At 35.2% G+C, this 24,889-nt stretch overlaps 1 protein-coding gene across 1 annotated transcript in view; it reads left to right on the top strand.

Annotated features, from left to right (window-relative positions):
* The window catches only part of LOC150107904 (TATA element modulatory factor-like), a 483,854-nt gene that overhangs the window by 193,373 nt on the left and 265,592 nt on the right, over positions 1 to 24,889 (top strand). Inside the window, exon 12 of the mRNA XM_090390537.1 lies at positions 4,738 to 4,802. Within this exon, the coding sequence (XP_090246663.1) occupies positions 4,738 to 4,802 (65 nt within the window). The remainder of the gene's footprint in view (positions 1 to 4,737; positions 4,803 to 24,889) is intronic.

Raw genomic sequence — 24,889 nt, 5'->3', positions numbered from 1 at the left:
TTATTATTAGCAAACAATTGAAAATCTATTTTTAGGCCCTTTTCGGTATCATTGATATACATATTAAACAACAGTGGCCCAATGACTGATCTTAGGGCACACCACGTCACCTTAAATCTGGCAGATTTCTTTACACTTTCTGATATCTGTGTGTCAACTATCCTCTTATCCAAGCCAATAGTTTACATTTTATCTGTCATTCTCCAGTTTATGCAATGCCTTTCATGTGGTATCATATCAAATGTCTTCTAAAGACCAACAGTATCATAGTATATCCATTCCCTTTATTCACCTCAGCTGTAACATTATCATAAAATATGAGCAAATTGCTCAGACATGACATTCCTTTAGTAAATCATGCTCTTCCTTGCAAACTATAGCTTCTTTGTCTACCCATTTCTGCATGAGAGTTCTCACCAACTTCTATAAAATCTTTATGATCACTCCAGAGAGATAATGATTGATTGATAGTTTGATACATCAGGCTTTGCACCACCCTTCTGCAATTGGATTATCATACATTCTTTCTATTCCTGTGGGATCTTTTCTGAGCTTAGACTCAGATTATACAAACATGTCAGGGGCCTGGCCAGCTTGGTTGAGTATTCTCTTATCGTACATGCTGAGAAGCCATATGCCAGGTTCTTATGTAGGTTTTAGGGCATTTTTTCATAACCTTGATAAGAATTCAACATAATTATTTTGTGTTGCCTTTAGCTTACACGACTAATTTCTTTTCATAGTTCAGCTTAGCTTTCCATACAATACTTCTAACTTTACTGGCCAGTGCTTTATATATTTCATAACTCTTCTCACTCTTATTCTAATGATATTCCTTCCACATAATTATCTTCTTATAGATCTTTCGATTAAGAAGATTGCACATATTGCACACTCCCATCCTATTTGTTTTTCAAACACTGGACACATTCAGATACCGTTTCATTTAAGCATCTTTATTTAAACCATGCACTGCTAATGTCCTTCCCAACTGATTCCATGGAACCAAAGATGATATTCTTCTGAGTTTAACATAATTTCAGATTTGTAGTTCAGCATGTGACCAGTTGGAACATCCATATAGTTGGCTACTTCCCAGGTTAGTACAACGTGATCACTGTCACCAACTGGTGGCAAGATAATCCCACCGTTAGCTGAGAAACCTTCTGATGCTATGAATAAATCTAACATTCTTTGTTCTCAAGTTGCTTCTTTCACATGCTACCTGAGAAAGTTGTCTTGCAACACTCAATAAATTCTCTTTCATTCTTATTATGAGTTTTCTCTGTTACCCAGTTGGTATTCAGATAATTTAAGTTACCCAAAATAATTACTCATTTAGTATCCATCAGGGTAATTTGGCAATGCATTTTTTCATTCCCAGCAAATAAACCACTAAGTATAGTAGCATCCCACCATATATTTATCATCCTGTTAGCTTCCACTTCATACCAGATAGCCTTAAACTCACTGCTTCATTGTTGCTTTCAATATTTAAGGAAAAAAGCAAATGATTGACAAAAGGCCTGTTTCACATCTTCCTATCTACTGTTGTCCTTTGTTAGGATGCCTGTTAAGTGAAAAACGTTTTTTTTAGAATTGACAATGATATAATTGTAATAAGAGCCAATAGAGTTGTAAGGGAATTATTGGAAAGAACTGAATTTGTACATATCTGCTGATCGAACTAAACTAAACGATAACTTTAACTTTCACCAGGCATATGGTTCAAAATAGAGTGTGCGCATTTGTGGATAAAGAGTCATTTAATTGAAGTAATTGAAGTAGAAAAAGCCATCAAAGGCTTGAAATGTGGAAAAGCAGCAGGAGTAGATGATATTCGACCAGAAATGCTGAAGTATTGTGGTATAAGAGTCTTACGGTGGCTGCACTGCATAGTTCAGAAAGCCTGGACAGAGGGACAAATTCCCGATGATTGGAGTAGAGCTCTCATAGTACCCATTTATAAAAAGGGAAATAAAACTACATGTGAGAATTACAGAGGTATTTCCATACTGAGGGTTCCTGGCAATATCTATGCAAGTATACTTGAAAAACGGTTGAAAAGAATTGTGGAAGAAAAGCTTGGTGAAGAACAAGCTGGATTCAGGCCAAATAGAGGCTGTCAGGATCAGATCTTCACTTTACGACAAATAGTCAAGAAAGCATGGGAATATAACAAAGATCTGTATTTAAGTTTTGTCGATCTGGGAAAGGCATATGACAAGGTGCCAAGAGAGAAGCTATTCAATACGCTGCAGTTATATGGTGTCAAAGGGGCATTATATCAAGCAATACTTAGTCTTTATTTGGGTTGTAAGTCAGCAGTTAGAATTGAAGGAAGTACAGGAAGATGGTTTAATGTTAAATCTGGTGTGAGACAAGGATGTACATTATCCCCTCTGTTATTCATTATCTATATGGATCACATTATGAAGGAAAGTGGTATTAAACCTGATATCAAAATTGGAGATGTTAATGTCAGCTCTTTGCTTTATGCGGATGATGTTATACTTCTAAATAAATCCGCTACAAGTCTGCAAGATTCTCTGACTAAATTGAATAGCTGTTGTAATAGATATGGTATGAAGGTCAGCAATAAAAAGACAAAGACAATGAAAATAGGCAGAATCATTGAAAATGTCAACTGTGTTGTGAATGGAGAACCTGTGGAACAAGTAAAACATTTCAGCTATTTAGCACGATTTTTACTGAAGATGGTAAATTAAATATAGAAATAGACAACAGAATCAGCAAAGCTAGTATGGTGGGAAGTCAATTGAATAAATTCATATGGAATAAGAGAGAAATTAGTCAGAACACTAAATTAGCTGTATACAAGACAGTGTTCAAACCAGTTTTAACTTATGGATCTGAAAGCTGGGTCAGAAGTAAAACACTTGACCAAAGACTAGAGACCACAGATATGAGAGTCCTGAGAAAGATTATAGGCGTGAACAGATGGCATCAATGGCAATATCATATTAAAAATGAGGATATTAGGAAAGAACTTGACATTGTCAGTATCCAGGAATGCGTTAGCAGAGCTAATCTCAGGTGGTATGGTCACTTAAACAGAATGGGCGAGGAAAGATTAGCAAAACAAGTGTTCTCTGCTAGGTTGGCAGCAAAACGACCCAGAGGAAGACCAAGATATAGGTGGATTGATACGGTACAAAGTGACTTAGAAGATCTGATAATGTTGGAGTCTTGACAAGTAATAGACTGATTTGGAGGAAAATTGTAGATAGGAAATTAATAATGATGTAATTTTTTTCATGTACTACTATCATATCCTTTACACCCCTTGAGGGTACATGGCAGGAATTTGATGATGATGATGATTAGAATCATTTAAAAAATTGTAAATCCTTTGTATCATACCATTTCTGGTATGATATGGTATGATATCTGATAGCTGAATGTTTGTTTCTGTTTATACTATTTTGAACAGTAAGTTCAAAAGAAAGTACCTTAATAAATTTAGTTTAATCCTTTATCCAAGTATAAGCAAACAAAGTTTCGCCTGAAGTATCTTCAGGACTGAGGCGACTTGTGGTAAAGTTGGACCAAACTCTCATCACTTGTCAGTATCTCCCATAATGCAAAGCACATCTCCTTGCGGACATGTATAATACTATCCATTAAGGGAAGGGCCACTACTCAGACCGGTTTTGACCTTTATTGAGGTCTCATCAGTGGGAGCCAGTTCCAAAGATGGTGATACTAAGGTGGAAGCAATGGAGAAATTATATTTACCTATACGAGTTGCCAAAAGGTGTCTCACCTTATTATTAAATTACTCTGGATTTAGAGAAAGATGCTGGAAGTTTTTTTCCCCACTTGGTTAGACTGTAATAAATTTAGTTTAATCCTTTATCCAAGTGTAAGCAAACAAAGTTTGCACCTGAAGGACTGAGGCAACTCGTGGTAAAGGTGGATCAAGCTCTCATCACTTGTCTTAGTGTCTCCCATAATGCAACTTCCAAAAGTACCTTAACTTTCAAAAGAAAAGATATCTGAATATCTTAACTGTTCATGAGCTTTGTTAATAATTTCACAGTTGATATTTTTAAATTTTATTTTAACATAAATTTTACCCCCAAAAGTTGTAAGCCTAGTACAGTGAGTGTACTCTGGATGGAGTGCATAATCCACAAAACTGGTTCTGGAGAACTGGTGTTTGGGTTTTCTAACCAGGGTCTAGAGAGCAATCATGGAAATTGAAAATTTTCCATGATTGCTCACAGTGATTTCCATGAAGCCAAAAAAGTTTCCATTCTATGCTCACAGCAAGTGAAACTATCACCCTATTACCTACATTTATTCACATTATGCTATTACTTTTAAGAGATGAGGTATTTGGAAATTCAAGAAATTGCTGGAGGGTTTTAAACTTTTTTTTCTCTCTTTAACCTTGAATCAATTAAGTTTTTATTAAGTTTAATTAGGTTTAAATATTTGCTGCAAGCAATTCTTTCAATATAATAATTGCTTTTTTATTTTCAATATATTGCATTATTTCTTAGTTCCTATATTTTTCAAAATTTTCAGAATGAATTTGAAGATTCTAAAGACTTTTTTTTCCCTCTCTTTAACCTTGAATCAATTAAGTTTTTATTAAGTTTAATTAGGTTTAAGTATTTGCTGCAAGCAATTCTTTCAATATAATAATTGCTTTTTTATTTGCAATATATTGCATTATTTCTTAGTTCCTATATTTTTCAAAATTTTCAGAATGAACTTGAAGATTCTAAAGAAAAAGTGCAAAGTTTGAAGAAAGTACTTGAGAGCTCATATAAGTAAGATTTTGAATGATACTATGATACAAAGAAGATGCATATATCAATAAGTAGATTCCCCACAGTATTCTTTTTGATTTGTATTCCTCCACATGCATACTTTTTTCAGCCAGCACAATTTTATTAAATTTCATCTCTAGTGTATTCACTTATTAATTTTGCTGAATGTTTTGTTGATAGAGAAGTTATGTGGAGATAGTAATTTATGTATCATTGTAAAAACAAAATAAGTGATTAGTCATGCACCTTGTGAAAAATAGGTGGTAACTAATTAAAATTTAATAGATCAGCAATGCAGTTGCCTGTGATTAGCCTAAAATGAATGTGAAGAATCAACTGAAGTTTCTGGAAGTTGAGTCTAATTCTTTGCTTCTCATGGTGTGCACCCTTTATTAGGTATCCATTTGCAAATTGCCAGCTTCATGCTGAATGAATGTAGATAGATTGACAATTTGAGATTTAACTAACCAATTGTGGTATTCTGCATTAGCTGAAAGTACATATACATTACAATTGTGTAATTTAATCTAATATCATGACTGGGTGGTCTCTCTCTCGAACAGAGCTCTTGCTCTTCTCTCAGGTAAATAGGGAAAACAGCAAGAAAGCAGCTAGTAGAATAATCACTATTTCAAGAGAATTAAAGGTAAGCACTATCATGATATGAAGGCCCAGCGGCTCATATCATAATGAGCCATTGATGCATCATATGTTGCAACTTTTTGGATATGGAGAAATTTGAAAATGGGAAATTGGGGAGTGAGACTTATTTGTGCTTGTAGTTCTACAGAAGATTCTAATTGAAAAAAAAAAAGAAAAGAAAAGAATTTTTTCAAGTCATTAGAGTGAGAAACTGACATAAAAAGAAAAAGTTTTAAGTTTTGTTAAAGACTTAAGCTGCAGAGTAGGAAATAATATCAAGTTCCACCATAAAGATGTGCATAAGTTTTCATGTAGAGAACACAAGAAATAAGAAAAATATTATCAGCTATATAATTGTTTTTACTGGTCATCAGAATATTTTTAGTACAAAAGCATAGAAGGGATTTCAAATAGGAACTAATACCATCTAAATTGAGCAATGTAAAATAAGTATCATATTGAAAAGAAAAATATGTACAAAAGATTTTAAAATAATCAAGTGCAGCAGTTTTCAGTGATGAAATCTAGACAAATGCTTAAGAAAAGCAAATTAACTTGAAGAGAAGAACTGAACCATGGAGACTTGCTATCAAAATCTATGGTAAATATTAACTAATTATGCCAGAGAAGCATTTGGTCAGGACTTAACATATTATGCAAAATCCTACTTTCTAAGCCAAAAAAAAAAAAAATGTACCCCCCCACCCCCACTTTTTTCTTCTTTTTTTTCCAATGATATGTTTCAGTAAGTCACTAGGAGTTCCATAAAGTGATCAGTGGTGTTGCATTTGTGTTTTTTAAAGTTTATATGATTTTATTTAAACAGTTATTTTTTATTAAATAAAAAAATATTTTTTGTCTACTCTACAGCTGATTGCCATGGGTGAGTGGACAAGCATATTTGTCATGCCCTTGCATGTGGTGAAGTACAAAGTTGTGTCTGCAAGGATAGTAAAATCAGAACTTCATGGTGGGCAAGGGAAGTGCTCTGAAAAGAAGTCATATTGAAAGTTTCTGGCAAGTAAAACAATTTGTCTTTTTATAGACAAGCTGTTTTAGAGAATACAGATAAAATATAAGAAAGCTAAGTTATGTGTAAAAATAAATACTTAAACAAAACTGATAGAAAGAATTTTGATAGAAAACATAAGATAAATATCATGCAAGTAGCAAATGGAAACCTTAAAAAGCTTCAAAATGAAAGAAAGAAGACCATGAAAGTAATCAGAGATGATAATGTTGATATAAAAGCTGAAGATTATGATATTTTTGAATATCTTGTGACACCCCATCATGTAGCTTAGTTCTGTAAATTGGATTAGCATTCTTTTTTCTAGCATCACCTTGTGGTATGATAATGACCTGCTAATGTATAGTTAAAATATTTGCAATAGTAAAATTATTATTCTTGTGAATACATGTTTAATAATAGAAGTTATTATTATTATTATATGGGGGTATCTTCATGGAGTCAAAAGTCTCAGGATCTACACAAACCATTAGTCACACCACACCTATCGTATATTTCTTTAAACTCATTCACTGTTGGAGCACTAGCAACTGCCCTTAATAATGCACTCGTTCACCACTCTTCAAGTAAAAAATAAATAAATAAATGAAAAATAAAAAAATATCCACACACACACACACACACACACACACACACACACACACACACACACACACACACACACACACACACACACACACACACACAGAGAGAGAGAGAGAGAGAGAGACCTTTACTAACCACACTCCTACACAACTTTGAGGGGTGATACTTTGTTCTCTCCCTGCTTGTCATGTATTGAAATTTTCTTTTGTGTCAGTCTTATAGAATCCTGCACATCCTTGTCACTGAATCCTATCCACCACCTCCTGATCCTTAAAAAACACAGGTGATCAAATTTGTGCACAGGTCAAGATGTGGCCTTATAAAGAAGGATAATAACCTCCCTGTCTTTAACTATTACTGATTTTCAACAGCCATGTAATCCATTGAGCTATTTTTCCACTTTTGCAATATGTCCTCTGAACTTCAAATTTCTGTCTGCCATCATCCCTGCAGTCCCACCCTCATTAGTTTCCTGTAATTGAGTACTAACAATATGACATGATCATGATACAAAGTTTGATGTTATACTTCTAAATGAATCTGCTACAAGTCTGCAAAATTCCTTGACTAAAGTGAATAACTGTTGTAATAGATATGGTATGAAGGTCAGCACTAAAAAGATAAAGAAAGACAATGAAAATAGGCAGAAACATTGAAAATATCAACTGCAATTTGAATAGAGAACCTATAGAAGAAGTAAAACATTTCAGCTACTTAGGCATGATTTTTAATGAAGATGGTAAATTAAATATGGAAATAGACAACAGAATCAACAAAGCTGGTATGGTAGGAAGTCAGTTGAATAAATTTATATGGAATAAGAGAGAAATTAGTCAAAACACTAAATTAGCTATATAAAAGACAGTATTCAAACCAGTTTTAACTTATGGATCTGAGAGCAGGGTCAGAAGTAAAACCCTTGACCAAAGATTAGAGACCACAGATATGAGAATCCTGAGAAAGATTAGAGGCATGAACAGATGGCATCAATGGCAATATCTTATTAAAAGCGAGGATATTAGGAAAGAAATTTACATTATCAGCATCCAGGCATGCATTAGCAGAGCTAATCTCAGGTGGTATTTCATCCCCCTTTCTGTTTAATCACTTAAACAGAATGGGGGAGGAAAGATTAGCAAAATAAGTGTTCTCTGCACAGGTTGGCAGGAAAATGACCCAGAGGAAGACCAAGATATACCAAGACTGATACAGTAAAAAGTGCCCTTAGAAGATAGAAATATAAGATCTGATAATGTTGGAGTCTTGACAGGTAACAGACTGATTTGGAGGAAAATTGTAGATAGTAGAGGAAAATTGTACATTATTACATTAGTAATAATGTAATTTTTCACGTAACACCCATTGAGGGTATATATCAGGAATTGATGATGATGATACAAAGTATGTAATCTTTTCATCTTGAAGTGCATTACCTTACATTTTGCGATATTAAATTGATAACCATTGTCCTTTGCCCACACTACAATTTAATTTGTATATTAATGATATAGGGAAAGATTTAATCATTCCCTATATCATTAATATAGGGAATGATTAAATGAAGAAGAAAGAAAGAAAGACCGTAAAGCCCGTGGCCAGAATGGGCAAACACTGGATCTGACTAAATTTCCTCAACTATATGACTACTCTGATCAAAACCATTTATGGAGACCAGAGCATGATGCAGTGGGGAAGCTTTCCCAAATAATAAGCAATACCGGAATTGTCCAAAGAATTCATAAACATAACAGTTATCAATGCAATTCTCTTTTCCTCTATATAGGAATATTTAATTGCGAACACTTAAAGAAGAGGAAGACCTTACCATCTTACAGCAAGAACTAAAACATGTTAAATGGGACATCATTGGTTTAAGTGAAGTTTGCAGGCAAGCTGAACATTTAATAAAACTAAAAAATGGAGACTACTTATATTATTATGGGAAAACTAAAGGACAATACGGAGTTGGATTTCTACTTAAGAAAACAATTGCACACCTTATAGAAGAATTTAATTATACAGATGATTTAAGTGTGTGTATTATTTAATTATACACACACTTAAAATAAACTCTAAACTTAAAATTGGGATCATCCAACTATATGCTCATACCTCATCCCACACCGATGAAGAGATAGAAGCATTTTATGACTTACTGCAGCACATTCTAGACAAAAAAAGAAATAGCAATCAAAACTTTACTATAATAAATGGGCGATTTTAACGCCAAAGTAGGTCATCCCATTCTCCAAACAGACACAATAGGACCATACGTACATGGTACAAGCAGCAACTCAGGAATGGCTCTTACAGAATTCTCAGTAACAAGCTTTACATTATGAATACATTTTTTAAGAAAGCCCTCAAAAGAAAATGGACATGGAGAAGTCCAAATGGAGAAATAAAAAATGAAATAGATTATATACTGTGTAACAATAAAGAAATAGTTCAAGATACGTCAGTACTAAATGAATTAAAAATAGGAAGTGACCACCGACTGGTGAGAGGCACAATTAAAGTAAATCCCAAATTGGAAAGAATGAAATGGCTAAATAACAAAAAATCAAGAAGTTTTGACTTGAAACCTATTGAAAACAAGAAGGATTGCTAAGAAAAACTCAATCAAAAACTAGACTTAATAAATATATTTGAAGAAGAAGACATAAATAAAATAAGCAGGAACCTAATGGAACTAATAATCTCAGCAGCCAATGCATTCAAAAGTAACAAACAACAAAAAAGACCATAAACTTTCAGAGGAAACCTTACAACTACTAAAAAAGAGATGAAATATGAAACAAGACAAAAACTTAATTTCTAAAATAGAATTTGCAGAACTATGCAAAACAATAAGGAAAAAGATAAGAAATGAAATAAGATCTCATAGCACTAAAAAAATAAAAGAAACAGTTGAAAACAATAAACATGAAAATACTAAGAAAATATTTATCAGTTGGCAAAAGTCAAATAACTGCAATAAAAGACAAGAATGGAACTATAATAAGGAACCAGGAACAAATCCTAAGCAGGCTAGAAGAATTTTATAAAGAACTCTATAGTGATCCTTCAGTAGATAAATCAAATATAAATAACTCTTCTCCATCGCATATAGAATTCATCCCTCCCATTCACTTCAGATGAAATAAAACAAACATTAAAACAAATGGAAAATGTCCTGGTGAAGATCTAATTCACACAGAAATAATTAAATGGGGAGGAAATAATATCATTTACCATGTCACAAACTTACTAAATCTATGCCTAGAAGAGGAAAAGATACCAGAAAACTGGAAAAATGTTACTCTGATGCTATTATTTTAAAAAAGGGGACAAAGCAAGAACTATAGATCAATTGGTATTCTCTGCAATCTGTACAAAATTCTCACAAAAGTAATAACAAACAGATAACCCCTCTTCTAGACTCAAATCATCCAGTAGAACAAGCAGGATTCCATAAAGGCGTTAACACAATTGATTATATTCATGCAGTAAAATAAATAATAGAAAGAGCAGAAGAAAACCAATTGCCTCTCTGTTTAGCCTTTATTGATAATGAAAAAAAGCATTCGACTCCATCAAAACTAATACAATAATCAAAGCTCCAGAATTAGGGAGTTCCTGGAGAATATATGGATCTCTTCCAGGAAATATACCACACTGCAACATCAACAATCCAACTTCACACAAGTAGCAATAAAATATCAATTGAAATAGGTGTCCAACAAGGAGACTCTCTATTACCTAAAATCTTTACAGCAGTCCTTCAAGAAATATTTAATAATATAAACAGGACAAACCTCGGTATAAAAATTAATAACAGAAACTTAACACACCTAAGATATACAGATTCATAATTTTTGCAAACACTCGAGAAGACCTTAATATAATGATAGAAGACCTATATCATGAAAGCAGAAAAGTCAGTCAACAGAGAAAACACTAAAATCATATTTAATCATTTTGTAACACCAAAAACCATAATAATAGAAAACAATTTCTTGGAAAGAGTCTCTTCACATACATACTTAGTGTAAAATAGTGTATTCAAAGAATTTTATTCAAAAACCTCTTGTATACCGATTTAATGGTAATCAAAATTCACTAAAAATACTTGTGGGTTTAATAGAGAAATTAACATTTTTTTATTCATCATCATCATCATCATCAAATTCCTGCCATGTACCCTCAAGGGGTGTACAGGATATGACAGTACTACATGAAAAAATTACATCATTACTAACTTCCTATCTACAATTTTCCTCCAAATCAATCTGTTACTTGTCAAGACTCCAACATTATCAGATTTTATATTTCTATCGTATAAGACACTTTGTACCATATCAATCCACCTATATCTTGGTCTTCCTCTGGGTCATTTTCCTGCCAACCTGGCAGAGAACACTTGTTTTGTTAATCTTTTCTCTCCCATTCTATTTAAGTGACCATACCACCTGAGATTAGCTCTGCTAATGCATTCCTGGATGCTGACAATGTCAAGTTCTTTCCTAATATCCTCATTTTTAATATGATATTGCCATTGATGCCATCGGTTCACGCCTCTAATCTTTCTCAGGACTCTCATATCTGCGGTCTCTAGTCTTCGGTCAAGTGTTTTACTTCTGACTCAGCTCTCAGATCCATAAGTTAAAACTGGTTTGAACACTGTCTTGTATACAGCTAATTTAGTGTTCCAACTAATTTCTCTCTTATTCCATATGAATTTATTCAATTGACTTCCCACCATACCAGCTTTGCTGATTCTGTTGTCTATCTCTATATTTAATTTACCGTCTTCAGTAAAAATTGTGCCTAAGTAGCTGAAAAGTTTTACTTGTTCCACAGGTTCTCCGTTCACAATGTAGTTGACATTTTCAATGATTCTGCCTATTTTCATTGTCATTTTATTGCTGACCTTCATACCATATCTATTACAACAGCTATTCGATTTAGTCAGAGAATCTTGGACTTGTAGCGGATTTATTTAGAAGTATAACATCATCCGCATAAAGCAAAGAGCTGACATTAACATCTCCAATTTTGATATCAGGTTTAATACCACTTTCCTTCATAATGTGATACATATAGATAATGAATAACAGAGGGGATAATGTACATCCTTGTCTCACACCAGATTTAACATTAAACCATCTTCCTGTACTTCCTTCAATTCTAACTGCTGACTTACAACTCAAATAAAGACTAAGTATTGCTTGATATAATGCCCCATTGACACCATATAACTGCAGCGTATTGAATAGCTTCTCTCTTGGCACCTTGTCATATGCCTTTTCCAAATCGACAAAACTTAAATACAGATCTTTGTTATATTTCCATGCTTTCTCGACTATTTATCGTAAAGTGAAGATCTGATCCTGACAGCCTCTATTTGGCCTGAATCCAGCTTGTTCTTCACCAAGCTTTTCTTCCACAATTCTTCTCAACCGTTTCTCAAGTATACTTGCATAGATCTTGCCAGGAACACTCAGTAGGGAAATACCTCTGTAATTCTCACATTCAGTTTTATTTCCCCTTTTATATATGGGTATTATGAGAGCTCTACTCCAATCATCGGGAATTCGTCCCTTTGTCCAGGCTTTCTGAACTATGCAGTGCAGCCACTGTAAGGCTTTTATACCACCACACTTCAGCATTTCTGGTCGAATATCATTTACTCCTGCTGCCTTTCCACATTTCAAGCCTTTGATGGCTTTTTCTACTTCAAGTATGGATATGTATTCCTGACTGCATGCCTGGTCAGTGTTTTTTATCACTGTGCTGTCATCACTGCTTGTTTCATTTAGCAGTTTTTCAAAGTAATTACTCCATACTTCAAGAATATCTTTTTCTCCTGTTTTCATGTACCTTTATCATCTCTAACTCCTTTTACAGTACTCTTTCCTCCATTCCTAAGCTTCTTCAACAACCTCCAGAATATTTTGCCACCTTCTTGATATTTATTTTCTATATTCTTGCCAAAGTCCTCCCATGACTTTTGTTTAGCTAGTTTTACACACTGTTTAGCTTTCTTACATTTGTCTCTGTATTCTGTAAGAGTAAAAGCTGACTTATTTGCCAGGAACTTTTGATATGCTTTCTTCTTTTCCTTCACTTCCTCTTTAACTTCCTGTGTCCACCAGGGAGTTCTGATTTTTTTATCCTTGCACACAACCTCACCACATGCCTCTCTGGCAGAATCAATCAATGTTTTCTTCAGAGTTTGCCACTGAATCTCCAAGGTTTGATTCCTGTTTTCAAACTCTTTCATTTTCTTTTCAATAATCTTTCTGTATTTTAGTCTACAGTTAACATCTGAGAGCTGCTCAACTTTTATTCGCTTTAAAACTTTCTTACATGTTATTCTTTTCAATATGAAATTCAATTTTATCCTGGTCAAGACTAAATAGTGATCACTTCCAATTTCAAATCCTCTGTACACTCTGGTGTCCTGCACCAGGGAGAAAACATCACTATGAATAATAACATAGTCAGTGAGACTTTTCTTATTCCTAGCCTCTTCTCTCCATATGAATTTGTGCACATTTTTATGTTGGAACATGGTGTTAGTAATAACCAGTCCATGTCCTGAGCAGAAATCCAACAGATATTTGCCATTATTATTAACTTTGATCTTTTCTCCAAATTTTCCCAAAATATTTTTGTATGTCTCACAATCATTTCCTACTCTGCTATTTAGATCCCCAACAAGGACCAACTTTTCCTTTTTCATTGTGTCAGTTGCTTTTTCTACAGCCTCAAAAAATTCCTCCACTTCTACCTTAGTAGAACCTTCTGTGGTACCATAGGCACAAATAAGTCTCATTGTCCAGTTCCCCATTCTCATATTTGCCCACATTACTCTACTTGAGACTGATTGCCATTCAAGAAGATTAGCCTCATATTTTGTGTTGAATACTATGGCTACTCCTTCTTTTCCTTGATTGTCATTGCCTGAATATAACATTTTGTATTTATTGCTCAGAAAGATCTCACCAGTTTTGGTCTTTTTTGTTTCAGTCACCCCTATTATGTCAATCTTGTACTTATTTAATTCCTCAGCTAGCTCCATTTCTTTGCCATTCAGGCTTCTTATGTTGATAGTACCGATCTTTAACTCTGGTGATGTTGAGTTGGGGTTTGTTTTCAGATTTGTTCCAGTAGCTGAATTTTCGCTGTTCGCCCTGGTTCCCTGGCAAAAACAACGGGGGCCTTGTTTAACCAGGCGATGCCTCAGCCGGCATTTAATTTTGTCATGTTGTACCATCATTTTTTTATTTTGGTTTAACCAATAAGAATACAATTTGGTCAGCTAAATCCCAAATTGCCAGCCCATCCTCGTTCGTTCAGTATCCAAGTAGATACCCAACAGGGTGCACCACGAGAAGGTGAGGATTGGACATTAGGTCAGAAGCCCTGGTTTGTTCTCCTCATTCCTTTAAAGGCTATGTGGAGGTCTCCTCTCAGTTATACAACTTTGACCCTTAAGCACCCCCATTTTTTTATTTAGAAATAATATTTTTTGTATATTACTGAATATTGTCACCTCAAAAAAAGGTTTTGTAAAAGAACAAAGGAAAATAAGTATAAGATAAATTGTGTCTAAAGAAACCTCTTAGTCACTGGTAATTCCAGATGGATTATCCTATTAAGTAATGACCTGGGGCAACTGCAACCTCAAAGGTCAACAATGCGCGGGTGTTTCCCGCCTGAACACAATGACTGAGAAGGGTGCCGGGTGCAGAACATCGTAATACCCAGGGGGACGATGACGTAAGCGAACCCGAAGGTTATCGGAGCCAGATAAATAGAGGGTTGTGATGATGAGAAAGGAGTTCAGTGTGGCGATTCAGTTTGGTTCCTGGCAGAGCACTTTGTGGAGTTCAACTTCGTCTGGTTCGATTCCTGGGTCAGCGAGAAGTTTCAAGGTCACCTGGGGTTCCGACCAGAAGTTCTGGGTTCCAGAAGCTGACGAGGTCCCGGAGTCGAGATGTACAATGATACGACGTATGTTACGGCATCAGAGTTTTGATAACATCTAGGGAAATTATTTAAAATAAAGAGCCAATAGGCTTCATTATATCCCCCTAAATTATTTAAATTTAGGGGGATATTAAATCCCACATTGTTTTAAAACAGAACAAGAAACTCAAAGATCGGAATCAAAGAGTTTCATGCCGAATATAGAAACTATATAGTATAGTATAGTAACTATAAAAGTATCGGTGACGACTAGCGTAAGCTAAAGCACGTAGTTCAAGTACATAGTACAAACTAGGGCAACTCGTAGCAAAGATGGGTAAAGCTCTGATCGCTATTTTTAGTATATCCCATAATGTAAAACAGATCTCTGAAATGAAGCCTATTTGCTCTTTATTTTAAATAATTTATGGGTGCACCTTTTTGACAACTCGTATAGCAGAGCATATAAGTTCTTTTCACTATACCCTTAGTATTATACTTCGTCTAGCTACTCACTGATGAGATCTCAATAAAGATTGAAACCGGTCTGGGTAGTGACCTCCCACCATAATGTATAACATCATATATCTCCCAGGAGATGTGTTTTACATTATGGGAAATATTAAAAATAGCGATCAGAGCTTTACTCACCTTTGCTACAAGTTGCCCTACTTTGTACTACGTACTTGAACTGCGTGCTTTAGCTTATGCTAGTAATTTAAGGAAATTACAACGTCAACTAGGATATACATTAAGTCGCGTTGCCATTTTCAAGAAACTTAAGAACAAGACACGTGCACGCAGGCACCACAAACAGTAAATGAGGAAGAAGCAGGAAGCTATTATTTCTCCTAAAGTCCTGATGGTGCACCCTAGCAGGCAATGTTGGTATTCTTGGGCGATTGGGCTGAAGGTCTTCTGATGTAGGTTTCCCAAATTTGAGGCAGTCTCATGCAGCCAAATTTGTTGAGGTTTGGATTGTTTCTTAGGGCTGAAGCTAATTCCATGGAAAGCCTTTCATATTTGTATTTACTACGGTGTCCTATCTTGGCTTTCTTCCACCGTATTCTATGGCAGGTATCCAACGTATGGTCAGCAAGACCAGAGTGGCTGTATTGGTGAAACCGGATGTAGTCCTTGTGTTCTGAAATTCTGATATTGGCTGTCCTGCCTGTCTGGCCAAAGCAGGACAGCTTCAGCTGCAAGGGACCTGGTATACACCAGGTAGGTAGGTTGGTCTTTCGTAGAACGGATAAAGGATGCCAATTTTTTATATGGTGTGCAGCAAGAAGTTAAGTCATGTTTTTTTAGGATTTTTGTAATTTTTTCCGAGGTGCCTCGGATATAGGGTATGGTGATGGATTTAGAGTAATCCTTGTTATGAGGGAGGGGGGGGGTTGTGGTTTACTAATTTCAATACTTTTTTTGGGGGGGGGGGTAGCCATTGGCTGAGAAAGTGTTGAGAATGTGGTTTAGTTCTGTGGTTAGGGCATTGTCATTTGAACAGATAAGTTTAGCCCTGTTGTGTAGTGTCTTAATGACTCCATATTATTGCGAGGAGGGGTGGTGAGATTGTTGGTGAATGTATCTGTCTGTATGGGTGGGTTTTCTATAGACTGAGAAAACCAAGGTTCCATCAGGCTGGCAGGTGACTAGTGTGTCTAAGAAAGGAAGGCAGTTGGTTTTTTCCTCTTCCAGGGTGAATTTGATTCTAGGGTGTTGGTTGTTTATATGTGTTAGGAAGGAGAGGAGTGCATTGGAGCCATGTGGCCAAATAGCGAACACATCATCAACATAATGAAGCCAAATGGTTGGTTTTGTAGGGCAGAGTTTAAGGCTTTCTCTTCAAAAGTCTGCATGTAAAAGTTGGCCAAGGGTGGGGAGAGTGGAGAACCCATGGCTGTCCCCTCTATTTGTTTGTAGAATTTTCCTTGCCAAACAAAATAGCCTGAGTTCATTGTGAACTGAAAAAGGGCTGTGATATCGGGAGGAAATTTAGCTTGGATTAGCTCTAAGGATTCTTTGAGTGGGACATTTGTGAATAAGGAGGAGACATCAAAACTGACCATTATGTCAGTGTGTTTGAGTGTAAGGTTTTCTATGCTGGCTTTGAAGTGGGCTGAGTTTTTTTGTGTGTGAAGGTGTGTTGCCAGTATAGTGTGAGAGAGCTTTGGCCAAATGTTTAGCTAGTTTGTATGTGGGAGAATCAGTGCAATCCACTATGGGACGTAATGGCACATTTTCTTTATGTATTTTTGGGAGTCCATAAATACGGAGGGTATGGAGTTAAATGGTTTTAATTTGTTAGTGATTTCCACAGGCCAAGAAGTGACCTTCTTAAGGAGCCTGTGGAGTTTTCTAATTTGTGAGTTGGTGGGATTGTACTCGATAGGGAGGTAAGTAGCCCAATCTAACAATAAAGCTTTCAGCTTACCTGTGTAATCCTTTTGGTTAAGCAATACTGTGGCATTCCCTTTATCAGCTTTGGTGATTATTATTTTCTTGTTTTTCTTTAATTCCAGTAGAGATTTAATTTTCTTACTGGGCATTTGGTTTTTGGTGGTTTAGCTTTGGTCAGAACACAAGCTACATCCAGTCTAATATCGTTGGTGACGTGGTTTGGAAGGTGTCGTATTCCATTCAATTCTTATCATAATATCTTCAGCAGGTATTCTTCTGGGCGCAATGGCGAAGTTGTGTCCACATGCCCTTGCATGTGGCCACAAGGTTTAGGTTTTACACTAAATGACGAAAGGTTGACTACCATTTCGGTAGGAAGTTGTGGTTTCGAGATCGAGTTCTTTTTTAAATTTTCAAATTTTTTAATTGTCGATCTCGTACTTTTTTAAATTCTTTCTCTGCTGCAGTGCACGAGATGTCGTATAAAATAGACCAAATTTCGTAGCTTAAGGTGCTTGAAAGGTCATCTTCGAGTGCCTATATAGCTAAGTTAGCATCATTCAGGAAACGGCTTGTCGCAACAAGTTGTTCTCTGAGTAAGGCTTGGCTGGCATGTTTATAAATACGAAGAGCCTTTTGCAAAGAGAAACGGTGCTGGAATTTTACACAGTTAGGAATTACCTGGTTATCCCGGCAGCGTTTTAGGAAGGCAAGACGATTCAGTTGTCTTGATAGCTTTAACTTCATTTTACTGTAATGGCGTGCTTTACGTGTGATATCATCTCCGTTAGCTATACAATGCCCTAACCACAGAACTTAACCACATTTTCAACACTTTCTCAGCCAATGGCTACCCCCCCCCCCCCAACAAAAAAAAAAAAAAAAATCCAAAAAATATTGAAACCAGTAAACCACAATCCCCCTTCCCCCCTCACAACAAGGATTACTCTAAATCCATCACCATATCCTATATCCGAGGCACCTCAGAAAAAATTACAAAAATCCTAAAAAAACATGACTTAACTTCTTGTTACAGACCATATAAAAAATTGGCATCCTTTATCTGCTCTACGAAAGACCAACCTCTTCCCCTAGACCTACCTGGTGTATACCAGGTCCCTTGCAGCTGTAAGCTATCCTACTTTGGCCAAACAGGCAGGACAGCCAATATCAGAATTTCAGAACACAAGGACTACATCCAGTTTCACCAATACAGCCACTGTGGTCTTGCTGACCATGCGTTGCATATCTGCCATAAAATACAGTGGAAGAAAGCCACGATAGTACACATAGTAAATACAAATATGAAAGGCTTTTCATGGAATCAGCTTCAGCCCTAAGAAACAGTCCAAACCGCAACAAATTTGGCTGCATGAGACTACATCAAATTTGGGAAACCTACATCAGAAGACCTTCAGCCCAATTGCCCAAGAATACCAACATTGCCTGATAGGGTGCACCATCAGGACTTTAGGAGAAATAATAGCTTCCAGCTTCTTCCTCATTTACTGTTTATTGTGCCTGTGTGCATGTGTCTTGTTCTTAAGTTTCTTGAAAATGGCAACGTGACGTTGCCAAAATATTGAAGTATATTAAAATTTATTTTAATGTATATCCTAGTTGACGTTGTAATTTCCTTAAATGACTTAGTAAAAAAATGCATAACCAACATCTAAGCCTTTCCACGAGAATTACTATATTCGGCATGAAACTCTTTGATTCCGATCTTTGAGTTTCTTATTCGGTTTTAAAACAATGTGGGATTTAATATCCCCCTAAATTTAAATCTTGGGAAATGATTTCTAATTGCCATCGGAGACCTGCGTTCCAGATAATAAATGCCGAGAAAGAGACATGAGTAAGATAAACGGTTTTAGAAGAAATTAGATGCTGAGTTTTCATGCCGCCAAGATCCAAATGTTCAGCGATATTAAGAGGAGATCTCATGAAATCCCGGAGATGATATCCAAGTGCAGTACTAAAGTTGAATGGTAATAGAAGGAAGTGATTTCTGGGATGATTCAGAAAAGACCAGACATCTGTTCAGAGTAAGATTTTTCCTTTGTTTAGGTAGAAATAAGAAGATTGTGATGGTGATTTAATTAAGGGACTTGTTTTATAGTGATACTTGAGGACTTTAATCCTTATGCTGATATTTGAAGTATTTTGTTATTTGTGAGAGAAGGTCTGGCTAAAATTTAAGGTGAAACATTGTGTATTTAATGTTATAGCTATTGCCTAAACCTGCAGAATGTTATGTAAAAATTGATCTGAGTATTACCAAGTTTAACGAGAGAAAATTATAGACACGTTGCCTTACTAGAATTGATTATGATAAGGAACTAAATTGTAAATGTAGTCATTAGTTGTGATTTGAAGCATACAAGCTAATTTACTTAGTACTTAAAAGTGACCCATTGTACATTTCATTGATGTTAAATAAATTGTTTTTTTGTTTAAATAACTTGCCTGATTTCTATTTCCAATGCACTACTCATTAATTCGAATCTGTGAGCCTTAAGGTAGATTTTGTCACGACTGCATAACAGAAAATTTAAGTTGCTAGATTTACTTAGAATTAAGAGAGAAAAGTTCCGTGTGGTTTATTGTGTGTTATTTTTTGGAGAGAGATTCAACTCCCACCCACGAATTTGGTGGCGCAGCTAGAAACTAAATAAATTTTCTAAATTCAGTTGAGAATAAACACCAGTGGGTCAGACAAAGAGATTGGCTCTGGCCTGAGGCGATTTCTTTGTTCTGTAAGTTTTGCACACGTGAGCTTTATATTCTTTGCGGCCATAAGTCAGAAGTATAGTAAAGGTTAAGAAAAAAGGTTTAAACGAGATAACTATAGTTTTTGCAAAGGCGCAGAAGATGAGATATATTTGAAGATTTGATAATATATTTAAAATAAAAACATTTTAAACATTAGGTCATCTCATTGATCTAAACTGTGGACTCCAAAAGGAGATAAATAGGAGAGAGTTCAACTTTCCTGAGGTGCATTCAGAAAATTGAAAAGTATATTTCAAAACAATGATGTCCCACTCTGTTTAAAAAGGAAGACATTTAACCAGTGTATACTTCCAGTCATCACATATGGTTGTGAAATTTGGTCGCTAAGAAAAGCACTGGCAAATAAACTAACAACAACTTATAAAAAAATGGAGAGGTTGATGCTAGGTGTTACATTAAAAGATAAGAAGCAAAACACCCAGATAAGAAGCCAGACTCACATTACTGACATCATTCTTCACTATAAGCGACTAAAATGGGCCAGACATCTATCCAGGAGAGAAGATGAGCAATGGACCACTATATGGCAATTCCCTCGATTCATGCGTTTAATGCGTTCTTTAAAACAGGCACATTAATCTAATATGCACTAATCGAATATAATAACCTATGGGAAAATGTATAATTTGTTCCTCTGATTTCTTCTTTGACCCTTACTATTTTTTATAAAAGAATTAGGGTATGTCTCAGGGCCTAGTTAAAGGAAAACCATGAAACTGAAAGACATTAAAACATATTCAGAATATGAATTTATTATTCTGCTTCTTAACAAAGAATTGAGCTAGCATAGTTTGTGGGCATTCTGTTTCTTTTGTTTCATACAACTGATGGTATGGCCCTAATGCCTCTTCTGCAAAATTTTACGGGTTCTGTCTTCACCAGGGTCAGTCTCTAAGCATTGCTGCTTAAAAACTTCGATTGTACGAAAACTATTATTTTCAAATTGTTTCTGTGAAACCTCTTTGGGCTTGTCAGTGATTAAATTTTCTTTAGGATCTTCCTGCTGTGCATCTAAATTTAGCAGGTTGGAATCACTTAACTTCTCAGAATGAGATTTAATTAACTTAGATTCATTTGAAAAGCCTCTAAAATCATTTGCACGATGTGGAAGACGTGCTTCCAAATTGCTCGCAGATTGCTAGCAGTAATTTCATTCGACTTTGCGACTTTATAACCAGGCTGAGATTTCTCTGATTTGGCTAGAAAAGTCTTGGAAGGCATTCATTTCCAAAAAAAAGGCCAGTTTCATCGACAATAAATATTTGTTGATCACAATAGTTCCCTTCTTACACAATTTTCTTCAAAATCTCTGGATATCTCCTTATCTGCACTTGCAGTTTTGCCTGTGATTAGAACATTATGTAGGCTATTTCTCTTTTTGAAACCCTCAAATCACCCAAACACTAACATGGAATTCTTCTTCTTTTCCATCATTGATAGCCCTTTCTTTCCAGGTTACAAAGAGACAACGCTTTTGATTTAATAAGGCCAGTGTTTAGCTGGATCTGTTTTTTGGTTACAATCTTCGATCCATGTAAAAAGAAGTCTCTCTAATTCAATCATTATAATACTTTGATTTTCAGTGCATGCATGATGAAATTCAAGCAGCCTTATCTTTCTCTTTGTATTCAGCAGTTAATTCACCCATTTTTGTGTTCTTATCCTATCTTTGCTCTGGACTTGCCTTGTTCATTTTTCTTTATTATTTCAAGTTTTTCTTCCAATCACTTCAGATTACTTTTCGAATCAATTTCACACTTCTGTTTTTGCTCACTAATTCTTTTATTCATGATTAAAGGTTAGGAAAATAATTTAAAATAAAAACATACAGAAAACAATTGTACGAGATATGATCAGCAAAATGCTATGTAAAGCAGACGACATAAATTTTGGCTGTAAATTTGGAACATTACATGGAAATGATGTAGTATGCCATTAAAAAATAACTCTGGAAAATATTTCAAATTGGTAACTAAATTATTTCATCCCGGTAAGTGATTTTTTAAAATAGTTAGCTATAAAAAATGTATAGATTGAAAATTTTTAAAATCTGTAACATTTATTTTTAAGATGTATATAGGCGGACTAATTGAATTTTAGAGGTGCACTAATCGAATTTGGGTATTGAAAGTAGTATTGAAAAAAAATGACGCACTAATCGAAAATGCACTAATCGGGGGTGCATTAATCGAGGGATTGCTGTACTAACTAACTGGATTCCAAGAGAATGGAAATGAGGCCAAGGATGTCCTAAAAGAAGGTGGAGTGATGAACTGTCAAAATTTGTTGGGAAAAATTGGTCAACCATTGCCAAGAACAGAGAAAGGTGGAAAGAACTGGAGGAGGCCTTTGTCCAGCAGTGGACAGAAAATGGCTGAAAAGAAGAAGATATCATCATTAATTTTGAAAAGTAGTGACTCTAGTACAGATCTGTGAGGCACTTCACTGGTCACCTCCATTTATCTTGATTCCATTTCACCATACACCACCCTCTGATGTCTGTCTCTCAATCCATCCCTCTTTGCCACCAGCTTTTGCTCTAACTTATGTCATAGTTTTCCCATGCGGTATCCTATCAAATGCCTTTGCAAAGTCCAGCATTACCATAGGGTAACCATATTCTTTATCCAATTTTTCTGTCAATTTTTTTATAAAATGTGAATAAATTATTAAGGCAGGAATGTTAAAGTTACCAAGCTATTTTAAACCTGGTTTTACTCCATTTCCCAAGTAAGCAAACAGACAAACAAGTCAAGTTTTTGCCTGCAAGTGTTGCAAGTCTAGCTGATCCTACAGGTAGTACAAGACCAAGGCAACTCATGGTAAAAGTAGTATAAGCTCTGATCACTAATCTTAATATTTACCCTTAATGCAAAGCACATCTCCTAGAGGTGATGTATGATGTTTTGTATTAAAGGCAAGGGGGCCACTACCTAGATCGGTTTCGACCTTTATTGAGGTCTCATCAGTGGGAGCCAGGCTAGAAATACCAAGATTTTAGTAATATAGAATACAATAAAGGTCGAAACCGGTCTGGCTAGTGGCCCCCCCTTGCCTTTAATACAAAACATCATACATCACCTCTAGGAGATGTGCTTTGCATTAAGGGTAAATATTAAGATTAGTGATCAGAGCTTATTCTACTTTTACCATGAGTTGCCTTGTTCTTGCACTACATACAGGGTCAGCTAGACTTGCAACACTTGCAGGTGAAAACTTGACTTGTTTGCTTACTTGGGAAATGGAGTAAAACCAGGTTTAAAATAGCTTGGTAACTTTAACATTTATTATACCCAAGGTAAAATACTTTCTATATATATATATATATATATATATTAATATATATGCATATATTAATATATATATATATATATATATACTAATTGTCTAGTTTTCAACTTGTTTAGATACAAATTTTCATATTCAAGTCCATAAATTTTTAAATTTACTAGTTTTGCATATGTTTAAAACAGCTGCACTAGTATTACTTTTCAATTTTGTGGTTGTAACAAGGTAAACAATTTACAAAACAATTAACAATAACAAGACAAAGACAATGAAAATAGGCAGAAACATTGAAAATATCAACTGCATCATGAACGGAGAACCTGTAGAACACTTCCCCTTCATGATTACACGGTGAATACATCATGCAAATGATGGAAACAGTTACAGTGTTAGAGTAAAACTTTATTTTAATATAAATCAAAATAAACATTGACATTTCGACCTCACATTAAGTTCGTCATCTGGAGCATACACATATATACAAAAAAACAAGCTTCACTGCAATCTACATGGCGTGCTAAAGTTACTGACCAACCATTATAACTATTGGCCTGACCTCTGGTGGGGAAAAAAACCTTATGACATCAAAGTTAAGAGTCTATTATTATCATTCATTAGGTTACAAAATGTGTGTCATCCAAATTCTTGGGATCTTTATGTCACCATTATTGTTAAGATTGGAGTGGTTATTCAAATTTTCAGGCTTCTTTAAATTTCCATTCATACCAGATTTTTATATGATGTAATTAGCAAGTACTTTTTCAGCCAATTTGGTGTAGGGTGTGAAGAGCGTGATCTGAAAGGATCACGGTTAAAATGTTAGCATGTTTTAACATGTTAAAACTAGTTTTAACACCGTGTTTTATACTGATAGTTTGGTGTTTTGGTTAATTTCTCTTCTTCTGTATACATTTATTCAACTGGCTCCCACACCATACCAGCTTTGCTTATTCTGTTGTTTATTTCCAAATTTAATTTATTTGCCACTTTCATTATAAAGTGTTCCTAAATAGCTGGATATTACTTGTTCTAGAGGTTCAACTGACAATGTTGAGTGAACCTAAAGTTTTCTATGTTCCTGCCTATTTTCATTGTTTTGTTCTTTTTATTGCTGATTTTCATGACAAATTTGTTGCATCTGTTAGTTTATTCAGAGAATCCTGGAGACTTTCACTGAATGTGTTTAGGACTACATCATCATCTGCATTAAGCAAAGAGCTAAGTTTGATTTCTTCAATTGTAATATCAACTTTAATGTCACTTTCTTTCTCAATAATGCAATCCATATAGCCAAGTAATAAGACTGCAGATAACATGCATCCTTGTCTTTCCCCTGATTTTACTTCAAACCATCTTGTTGTATTTCCTTCATTCTAACAGCTGATTTACA

The sequence above is a fragment of the Typopeltis vanoorti genome, chromosome 3 (genome assembly GCF_054136105.1).
Source record: "Typopeltis vanoorti isolate ZY-2024b chromosome 3, IOZ_Tvanoo_1.0, whole genome shotgun sequence".
Taxonomy (NCBI): Eukaryota; Metazoa; Arthropoda; class Arachnida; order Uropygi; family Thelyphonidae; genus Typopeltis; species Typopeltis vanoorti.
Note: the sequence above shows the minus strand (reverse complement) of the source record. Positions and strands in the feature narration are given on the sequence as shown.